This window comes from Felis catus, chromosome B1 (genome assembly GCF_018350175.1).
Source record: "Felis catus isolate Fca126 chromosome B1, F.catus_Fca126_mat1.0, whole genome shotgun sequence".
Taxonomy (NCBI): Eukaryota; Metazoa; Chordata; class Mammalia; order Carnivora; family Felidae; genus Felis; species Felis catus.
The window spans coordinates 79,131,659-79,142,919 of NC_058371.1; the positions used below are offsets into that span (position 1 = coordinate 79,131,659).

At 45.7% G+C, this 11,261-nt stretch overlaps 1 protein-coding gene across 2 annotated transcripts in view; it reads left to right on the forward strand.

The window, feature by feature from the left end:
• Positions 1 to 10,417, forward strand: part of NR3C2 (nuclear receptor subfamily 3 group C member 2) — a 348,657-nt gene extending 338,240 nt beyond the window's left edge. For both annotated transcript variants that reach the window (XM_019828874.3, XM_003984956.6), the window contains exon 9: positions 7,684 to 10,417. In XM_019828874.3, the coding sequence (XP_019684433.1) occupies positions 7,684 to 7,839 (156 nt within the window). In that variant the 3' untranslated portion in view covers positions 7,840 to 10,417. The remainder of the gene's footprint in view (positions 1 to 7,683) is intronic.
• The last annotated feature ends 844 nt before the right edge of the window (positions 10,418 to 11,261 follow it).

Below are 11,261 nucleotides of genomic sequence, written 5' to 3' on the forward strand. Positions count from 1 at the left end.
CACTCTGCAGCTTTTTATCTTGATAAAGTCCCAGTAGTTCATGTTTGCTTTTGTTTCCCTTGCCTTTGATGACATGTCTAATAAGTTGCTGTGGCTGAGGTCAAAGAGATTGCTGACTATGTTCTCCTCTAGGATTATGATGGTTTTCCTATCTCACATTCAGGTCTTTCATCCATTTTGAATTTATTTTTAGGCATGGTGTAAGAAAGTTGTCCACTTTCATATTTCTGCATGTTGCCATCCAGCTTTGCCAGCACCATTTGTTGAAGAGACTTTTTTCATTGGTCTTTCCTGCTTTGTCAAATATGACTTGACCATGTAGTTGTGGGAAGGCCAAACTCCTTATACAATCACTGAGCAACATTTTCCAGTATTCACAGAACTATTGCAGGAACACCTGGAGTAAATAGGTGCTAGCCATTTCTATGAGTGTCACGGCATTTAGAGGTGAAGCTCTGTATCTTTTGCCTCTGACCCTATTAACGTAGCTGGCTACAATTCTGATCTTGAAAATAAACCTTTTAACCTACCCCCACCCCAGTGCTTATTACAGGCTAAAAGCTTGATCCTAATTGGGGGAAAGTTCTGGAGTCATCAGATAGCTCATGAGAAATGAGCATGCTGTTGAAAATATGTGGGACCCTATTTCAGAGAGGCTGTTTTCATTCAAGTGTTCTGTCATCACTTAGTGACTCTATGACCTTAGAACAGGGCTGAGAGGCCATTGCTTGTGGTGGGAGTGGCCATGCCCCTGGTGATGAGATGGAACTTAATGGCTTCATCTTCAGTGTGAGTAAAATACCACCATTGCCTTGAGACCTTGTCAGGCTCCTCCACTGCCCTGATAGCTATGGCCCTTCAGGCTGGATAAATTATGCCTGGCATCTAGCTAAACTTCTGTGATCCCCACAGATACATTTTGTGTAGAATGAAAAGTCAGTGCACAGGACTTTTCTCTGATTCCTAATAATGTGAGACTCATTTCTGATTATAATTAGGGTTCTTGCCTCTCCCTCTAGTCTGGTATTTGCCAGGAACGGCTGGTGGGAACCAGTATCAAGGCATCAGGTCTTTCTTCTCATTGCAGTTAGGGCATTCATGCTGACAGGCCAACAGGGTAATAGAGCTTTTATCTCTCTAGCTGTGACCACCCCCCTCCCTATGCCTGTCCCTCTAATCACAGTGAGCAGTGACTGGGGCTCCTGGCACCTCTGGCATAGCCTACATATGAAGTCACATTAAAACCCAGCAATAAATGAGTTGAAGGAAATCAGACTCAGAGAGAAAGATGAAAAAGGTTAGCTTTATGTCTTGAGTCCTGCATTATTTACTTAGTGGCACTAAAGTGAGGATGCCTATTTAAAGTGCCCAGTTGGTGTTTTGGTTCATTGATTAAAACCAGCGACACGTTGCCCTAAGAAAACACTGTTGATATTCGTTAACTCTGAGCACTTCAGAGTTTGGAAGAAATCACAGAAACACAGGAGCAAGGCCGCAGCAGCAGTAGCTCTGGTCCCTGCAGCCCTCAGCCCCTCACCAGGGCTGCATGGAAGGAATGGGAAGGGGGCCTCTCCGGGATGCCGTGGGGCTGAGTAGGTAGGCGGTCCCTGCCTTCAGGGAGCTTGCAGGCTGCCTCGGGACCTGGAAATGTGAAAAGTTACATCGATAGGAGATGTGATCCACCAGAAAAAAGAGAAGGTTGTGCCACCTGGCTCCATGGCTAATTATCAACTTAGAAGGACAGCAGGTGGCATCTGTGAGTTCGGAGGAGAGGAAGGCTCCTTCAGGCTGGGGCTCCAGGTAGGCCTGGGCCAGGGGTGACTGCAGGGAGCGAGGGATGTGGAAAGAAAGAACCCAGAAAACAAGCAGAAGAAGCCAGTACTCACCTCGCTGGAAAAGAGAGAGAGTGATACTTTTGAGAAATCATTCCTTACCAAGTGAATATCCAAGGGAACTGCTGGATTATCTCTGAAGGGCTGTCCACACAGTTGTCTTGAAGTAACCTCACGTTAAAGGCCGCTCTTGAGACGGTCTGGCTCTCCCCACGTGGTGCACCAGAATGGGAGCAGGTCGTGACAAACCGAGCTCTTCCCTGGTGGCTTCTGCCTTCATAGTGGGAATGGTGGTTCGAGGTTCAGACGGAAGCTATGTTCATTTAGTGATACACAGCCTCCACGCAGGGCCAGCTGCCAGGTGTGACTACGGCTTCCCCCACCAGCTCTGTACCTGGGACAGCGGATGGTGTCTGAGGATGGCATGTGCGTGGTGCTTGTCTGCACCCATGTTTCCTGGCTGCTCTGGGCTCAGGCGGGGGCCCTGCCCTATTGTGTGTGCGCGTTGTACCAGGATGACACTTGGGAGACACCTGTGCATGTGAACAGCAGGACTGCTAGACACGTGGCTGTGACACAGAAGTTTGGCTCATGCACCTGTGTTCATTCTGACTGGTCAGCATCCCTGCCCACCTAGCTGTTTGCTGTGTAATTCCTGCTTAGCTGCCAGGGCCCAGTCCCCGCTTCCTCGCGCTCTGGCCGCGTGCAGCTTCGCCCTTCCTGTGCCCTGTGTGCTCCAGTACGTGCGCTGCCCTTGTACTGCAGCAGCCCACCTCAGACACCTGTTAAGGGCCGGGTACGCATGGGTCCTGTCCTAAAAGCCCCTGACCCACAGGGTGCAGCAGGCCAAGGTTGGGGAGGGCGGTGGGAGGCCTTTGTGGGCCAATGAACACTTGGCAGGCAGAACCTGCAACCTGGATCAGACTGGCACATGTTCTCCTCGCCCGGTGACCAGGAGCGCCTGGCTTCGATTCTCCCAAAGAACCTTTCACCTCACCAGCCACGGTTAGTTGTTGGCTCGGGTCCTGCTGGGTTGAGGCCTGCAGAGGTCTTCAGCTTTGCCTCAGGAGGAGTGGGCCAGGCAGACTCCTGAAGCAGCCAGCGCTTTCTGGGCGCTCCCGGCCCCGTGGGCATCTTGGCCGCCTCAGCAGCGAGGGGTGAGCCCTTTCCTGAGAGAGTGATGGAGTCCCCTGACTCCCAGGTGTTCACAGGGCGAGATACCCAATCCCAGGCTGCCAGGCCTACCCCCTGTGCCCCAGGAAAGCCCTCATCCCTCTGCAGCTGGCTGAGGCGTTCACTGTAAACAGAAGCCCTGGGTGTCCGCTCATGACAGGAAAGGAACTGCTGTCTCAGTCTGTGGAACAGAGGCGCTTGTGAAATGCCAGCCCCAGGTTAATATGCATGGTTGGTTAGGGACACCTGTCCTCAGCCAACCTGTCAGGGATGACAGCTGAGCCCTGGGCTCTGGTCTCTCCCCTCAGCATCTCCTAGGTGATGCTCATGAGGTGTTAAAGGTAGGTGTGTCCCCATTAACAGGGTCCCAGAGGTGCTCCCGTGTGTGCTGCCTGGTGCTCAAGACCTGATTTACTCTGCTTCTCATCTCCTATCGCATACGCAACTTGGCATGTTTACAAATATAAACCTTAAGTGGCCCTGGCCCTGCCAGGTAACTTGTTTCAAATGTCAGCTGGTCGCTTAACAGGTGCCGCCTCACGAGCTTTGCACTGCTCTGAACCCTCTGAGCGACCCCACACCCACCCTGATGGCTGTACAGCTCCGCTCCACCTCCTTCAGGTCATCAGCCACCGCCCCCTTGGCACTTGGATCACCCTTCCAAAACTAGCACCTCCTCTGTCCCTTCTTGCACTGCCGGCACCTGACCGCATTTATCATTTTCTCTCAGGCAGAGCAGAACATAGACACCCTGAGACCAAGGCTTTGTTGTGTTTGTCATGGTTTCTCTGTGCCCGGCCCAGAGCAGGTACTCCGTAACCTGGATGGACACACACGGAGGATGACTTATGGAAAAGGACCTCCACCTCCCTGAACGCCCTGTGGCCCAGGGACAGGGAGCCTTCATCTCTGGACATGAACTAGGGCCAACCCCAGAGAAGTGAAAAGGGCAGCAGAGCCAGCCTAAGGGGGGGTTGATGTTGCCTAGAAAGTGAGCGGTCTCCCTTTTTTTTTTTATTGAAGTATAGTTGGCACACGATGTTGCATTAGTTTTGGGTGTACAACGTAGTGACTGGACAAGTCTGTATGTTATGCTGTGCTCGCCACAAGGATAGCTACCACCTGTCACCGTGCAGCGTTGTATTGACGATACCAATGACTGTATTCTCCATTCTGTACATTTCATCCCCATGTCTTACTCATTCCATAGCTGGAAGCCTGTGTCTCCCGCCCCTCTTCATTTTGCCCGTCTCTCCACCATGTTGTGAAGGCTAGTGTCAAAGAGTACTGCCTACGTTTTCTTCTAGGAGTTTTATGGTTTCAGGTCTCCAATTCAGTCCTCAAATCCATTTGAGTTCATTTTTTGTGTATGGTATAAGAAAGGTAGTCCAGTTTCCCCAGCACCACTTATTGAACAGACCGTATTTCTCGTTGCATATTCTTGTCTCCTTTGTTATAGGTTAATTGACTATATAAGCATGAGTTTATTTCTGGGCCCTTTACTCTGTTCCATTGAGCTATGATCTGTTTTTGTGCCAGTACTGTATTGTTTTGATTACTGTAGCTTTGTAGTGTATCTTGAAATCCAGAATTGTGATACCTCCAGCTTTGTTCTTCTTTTTCTTTTCCTTTTTTTTTTTTTAATTTCTTTTTCAACGTTTATTTATTTTTGGGACAGAGAGAGACAGAGCATGAACGGGGGAGGGGCAGAGAGAGAGGGAGACACAGAATCGGAAACAGGCTCCAGGCTCTGAGCCATCAGCCCAGAGCCTGACGCGGGGCTCGAACTCCCGGACCGCGAGATCGTGACCTGGCTGAAGTCGGACGCTTAACCGACTGCGCCACCCAGGCGCCCCTGTTCTTCTTTTTCAAGACTGCTTTGGCTACTTGAGGTCTTTCGTGGTTCCATACAAATTGTAGGATAGTTTGTTCTAGTACCGTGAAAAATGCTGTTGGTATTTTGATAGGGATTGCATTAATTCTGCAGATTGCTTTGGGTAGTATAGACATTTGAACAGTATTTTTCCAATCCATGAGCACGGAATATCTTTCAATTTGTTTGTGTTATCTTCAGTTTCTTTTATCAGTGTTTTATAGTTTTCAGAGTACTGGTCTTTCACCTCCTTCGTTAAGCTGATCCCTAGGTACTTTATTCTTTTTCGTACAATTTTATTTAAAAAAATTTTTTTAATTCTTTATTTTTGAGAGACAGAGCATGAACGGGGGAGGGGCAGAGATGAGAAGGAGACACAGAATCCGAAGCAGGCTCCAAGCTGTCAGCACAGAGTCCGATGCAGGGCTCAAACCCACGAAACATGAGATCATGACCTGAGCCCAAGTCGGACGCTCAATGACTGAGCCACCCAGACACTCCCTTTTGGTACAATTTTAAATGGAGGTTAACATTCTTTAAAAGGAAAAATCATTCTCCTTTATAGCCCTGCAGGCACCACACAGAGAGACCTTGGGGGCAGGATGGGGGGAGGGATCAGGATGAACTTAAACTTGGTTCTTTGTACCGGCAGCTGGTGCACAGAGCTCTGCTGTCACCCACTGAAAGGCGTTCTCTGCAGTCGAAACTACTAACTCATTCGTGGCACCACACCTGGAGAGTGGCACCCAGCTTTTAGCTTTCACGGCCACTAGCCCACTGCCTTAAAAAAATTAGTAAGAAATCTGGTATCCCAGTTCTAAAAATCTCTCTCCTGGAAAGGTAAAACACAAAATTCTCCTGCCCCTCAATTTATAGAAGGGATACAAAATTATACAGAGATGACCCACAGCAGATTTTGCAAACTGTGTCCCATAGAGAAAAAGGATGTTTTGTGGCTTAAAGAGTTTGGGACCACTTGGGAGGATGGAATCAGAGGGGTTTTACCAGCACTACCTGTCAACATCTTGACTGAGAACTGGCATCCATATTGTACTTGCTTTATGGCAGTTCACTCATTCCATCCTCTTAAACAACCCTGGGAGGCAGATCCCCCATTTTACAGATACAGAAACTGAGAGCGTTCACAACGCAAGCGCAGAGATGTGAACGTGCCCAGACTGGACAGTGGCTTGTGCTGTTTTCCAGTTTATTTGACCCCAACCTTCTGTGAGTGAATGAGACTTATTAAAGCTTTCACAGTCCTTGGAACCTCATTAGGGTAATGTCCCTCTGCAGACAGAGGGCATAGACAGGCACAAACAGACGCACCAGATACTTTTCCTGATGACATTTTTTTTTTGTATTAAAGGCCTTTGCCATACAGTTATTTACTATTCTTAAGATTGTAAATTGAGTTTAAAAAAAAAAAAACCCTGAGGGAAAGTTATAGATGGTATTTTCACTACCATCATTTTATTAAGACTACAGAGTTCTTTTATGACCTGTAATATTGTCTGCTTTAATACAGTGGGAAATGGCCAAAAATTTCCTACAGTGAGGTATGGAAATAATGGTATATCGCATTTGTGGATAATTGGGTTTTTTAACTTACAGAATTGGGAGTAGTTCAGGTCCTGGAGGATGGAAAAGGTCCTTGGGTCACCAAGTAGGAAAAATAGCTGGACAGGCAAGTAGGCATGGAGGTGGCCCTTGCTGTTTGCTCTCCACAATCAGCCTGAAATAGAAAGCGGCTGAGAATGGAGAAGAAATACACAAACACACAGCCGTGAGAAAGTTGGAGGTCCCGCTGTTGGCAGTAACATGGATGGATCTTGAGGCTATTATGCTAAGTGAAGTCACACAAAGAAAGATTATACATCCTACTGTATGACATTACTTATATATGAAACCTAAAAAAAAAAAACCCAAACTCACAGAAACAGAGAATAGAGTGGTGTTAAGTAAGGAAAGGGGAAATGGAGGGACGGTGGTCGAAGGGCACAGACTTCAGTTCTAACAAAATAAGTTCTGGGAATATGAAATACAGCATGATAATTATAGCTAATACTGTATTTGTTACTTGAAAGTTGCTGGGTAGATAGAGCTTAAATTTCCTTACCACAAAAAAAAAATGGTAATTATACGACACAATGAAGGCGTTAATCATTTTGCAATATAGAAGGATCAGATCAGCCCATTGGGCACCTTAATCTTACACAGTGTAGTGCATCAGTGACACCTTAATAAAGCTAGCGGTGGGTACTGAGAAGTCTCAACCCTGCCCCCCGGCTCAGGGTGAGAAGCCAAAGGAGAGAAGAAGGTGGCAAGATGAAGGCCAGCATGTGGCCACAGCCCCAACTGACAGGGCCCACCCGAGACTAGAGGAAGCATGACTCATGCCAGCAAAGGCCTGGGCACCACCTGCCCCTCCACCCCATCACCACCTTATAGAGATACACATACACGCCTGCTCCACCGAATTCACACGTTTACGAACGAGAACTTGGGGAGAGCGATTCCGTGTCCCCACCACTAGGACCTCTGTAACTGACCCTGTTCCCGCTGGTATATTCAGTATTTGCACACTCAGTTCTCAGCTGGGATCAGTTCTGCACGAAAGGCATGGTGACATGAGCACCCCATCCTCCCCCAAAACAGATGCCTTAGCCAAATTAGGCAGCTTCACGGCCACGGTTTCCTGGTCAGATTTCTGCAAGTCTCTTGAGCTTACAGCAGGGTTAGGACACAGAGGGGCGTGGGGACGGAGATGAGGCCTCACTGTCCTGTTCCCCGTCTGTGTTGCAGCTGGTCAATGACTTGCTGGAATTCTGCTTCTACACCTTCCGAGAGTCCCAGGCCCTGAAGGTCGAGTTCCCCGCGATGCTGGTGGAGATCATCAGCGACCAGCTGCCCAAGGTGGAGTCCGGGAACGCCAAGCCCCTTTACTTTCACAGGAAGTGACGGAAGACGTCTTACCAGGAGAGCTTTGCCTTAAGTTTCCCCATGTTATTCTACACCCACGAAGGACCCAAGGAATCATATTTTTGACATGTGATGGTTGCTTCATACTTGTTCAGCAGTTTCTCAAGTTGAAAATCACGTCAAGGGTTCGGAGCCGGGAAAGCAGTTTGACACGGATTTGGCAAGACCTGAGCGGTCTGAAGGATTCTTCCCTGTCCAATCCCCAGCGCTTAGAAACATGTTCCTGTTCCTCTGGATGAAAAGCCATATCTAGTCAATAACTCTCTGATTTTGATATTTTAACAGATGGAAGTTTTAACTATGCCATGTAGTTTCCGGTATCGCTTGTTTTAAAAGGGTTCAAGGACTAACGAACTTTTTAGAGCTTACCCTTGGTTGCACATAAAACGTATAGTCAATATGGGGCATTAATATTCTTTTGTTATTTAAAAAAAACACACAAAAAAAGAAAAAAATATATACAGATTCCTGTTGTGTAATAACAGAGCACGTGGGGTGAAGAGTGGCCCCCTTGGTGGCGGGGGGGCTTATTCGCCCGCGTTCCTCTGCATCACTGGTATACACACCCTTTAGCGTCCATTTATTTAATTAGAATGGATAAGATGTTAAATGCCTTGGTTTCAATTTCTAGTATCTATTGTGTTGGCTTTACAAATAATTTTTTGCAGTCTTTTGCTGTGCTGTACATTACTGTATGTATCAATTGTGAAGGACCTGAAATAAGGTATAAGGAACTTTTGTAAATGAGACACATACAAAAAAAAACAAAAAACAAAACAAAAAAAAAAAAACTTTAATGGTTGATAGGATGAAGGGGAAAGTATTTTTGAAAGAATTCTATTTTGCTGGAGACTATTTAAGTACTATCTTTGTCTAAACAAGGTAAAAATTTTTTTTGTAAAGTGAAATGTTCTGCATGCATAATGAACCGTTTACAGTGTATTTAAGAAAGGGAAAGCTGTGCCTTTTTTAGCTTCATATCTAATTTACCATTTTACAGTCTCTGTTGTAAATAACCACACTTAAACCTCTTTGGTTGTCTCTAAGCCTTTCTACCTTTTCTGTACTTTTGTTTTGTCTCTGGTCTCCCGCTTGGGGTGTTCTGGGACTTGAGCACGGTTTCTGGCTTCTGCTCCATCCTGCTTCCGTCCGGGAGCGACAGGCTGTGGTGCCCGCAGCTCCTCCAAGGGGTCACCTGACAACACACGTGCGAGAGGGTGTCCGGGAGTGCCGCAGCTTTAGGAGAGTTGCCTCTTTTCCTTTCTTCCTCACGAAGCAGAATCAGAATCGGCTCCAGGAGAGTGAGACCGGAAATGCCATGGCCCAGAGAGCTGAGTCTCATCCCATTGTAGAAAATTGGATTTTCTCCTTTGGGAAAGAAATTCCATGCACTCTCTACATCGGCGGAGGTCTGGTCTTGGAAAGGGGTTTTGCACTCCCGGAACTGGTCATGGGAACACATAGGCCATTGCAGGACGCACTGGGAAGATGCATTTTGGCACGGTCCGGTCAGAGTGGCGTGGAGACCGCACGATAATTAGAGGGTTTTTAGATTTTTAAAAGGTAGGTTTTAAAAATAAATTTTATACATAAACAGTTTTGGAAAAAAAAAATAACTACAGATCATATAAGCAAGACAGTGGCACTAAAATTTTTAATTCATTAATCTGTTTGGCACTGATGCAATTTATCGCTTTTCTCTTGCCCCAGATCACAAACCTATATATCTTTGGGGAAACTTAACAATATGATTGCACTAAATAAACTACTTTGAACAGAGGCCAAATTAGTCTTTTAAAAGTGACGATAATCATCAGGTACTCAGTGAAATCACATTATTTTCCAGAACCTAAAAGCTGTAGCTGGAGAAGCCAGGAGAAGGCAGCATTGGGATCACCACTTTTCTCCAGGGTTCACCATGCAGGCAACATTACCTTGTCTTTCAGAAGACACCTGCCTTATGCAAGGGGAAGCCTGTGAAAGCTGCATTCAGAGGGAGGACTTTTTCTTACATAATTTGCAATTTCAGTAATTTAATTTATAGGCAGATCTTTAAATATAGTCAACTTACATGCACAGCAATATGAAAGCCACACTTGGAAGGTGATAAGTACTCAGCATGCAGACTGGGAGTTTCTAGAAAAGAAATGGCTTACAAGAGCAGCTTTTAGCTCAAGACTTAGGTTTTATGAAATTGGAATTTCACTGTAACCAGGTTTGGGATGGAGACAGTCTGCATCAGCTTTTTGTATTAACAAAGTTACTGGCTCTTTATGTGTCTCCAGGTAACTTTGCTTGATTAAACAGCAAAGCCATATTCTAAATTCACTGTTGAATGCCTGTCCCAGTCCAAATTGTGTGTCTGCTCTTATTTTTGTACCATATTGCTCTTAAAAATCTTGGTTTGGTACAATTCATATTTCACCAAAACTTCTTCATATAATTAAAAAACACTAAATTAGTTTAAAATGAAGCAATTTATATCTTTATGCAAAAACATATGTCTGTCTTTGCAAAGGACTGTAAGCAGATTACAATAAATCCTTTACTTTAATCACCTGTTGTTTTGGAAACATTTCATTTGAATGTCCGTAGGAACACCTGGATTTTTGTGTCCCTCTGATAACTTGCACTTCTGCCTACATCCAAGATAGAGTAACATTTCTGCCCCCTGTGTTAAAGCCCCCCCCCCCCCCCAGTAGCCACATGTCCATTATACTCTTTTGGGACTAATTAGATGTTTATTTCTCAGTGCTAATATTTGGGGTCACTAAAACAACCTGTAACAGTTTGATAACAATAACTGCTACTAAACACTCTGTGTACATTGCCTCCTTTATCTTCACAGCCGTAGGAAAGCTCGATCATTCATTTTTCAGACTTTGAGACTGACCTGAGTAGACCAGATGCCCCACCTGACTCCAGAGTTCTTCCTCCATGCAGTTCTGCTTTGCTCCTTCCCATTAGATCCTCTTGGGCCAAGAGACTTGGCTCCCCACCGGCCATAATGCTTCTCACACTCCTTACAGGCTGCTCCCCTTAATTTCACACATATAATATGGACCACAGAAGAGCAGCAAACAATTATCAGCTCATCTTAAAATTAGAAAACATATATTTCCCACCAGATAATTTCAAGTTCATTTTTAACATGTCATTTAACTGGTAGATGAAACTATTTGCTTCCAGAAAGAGAAGACTAGTTGAGCATTAAACATTCAACTTTGTTCTAACATGATAGATTTCTGGAACACAACATGGCCATTAAACACAGAACGGGAGAGAAACAGTTTTAGAGTGGTAAGCACAAATTTGTTTCTAAAACATCTGTACATGCAGTTAATTTTATATCTTAAAGCTAACAGAATTTGACCTACTAGGGAGCAAGGCTTTTCACCAAG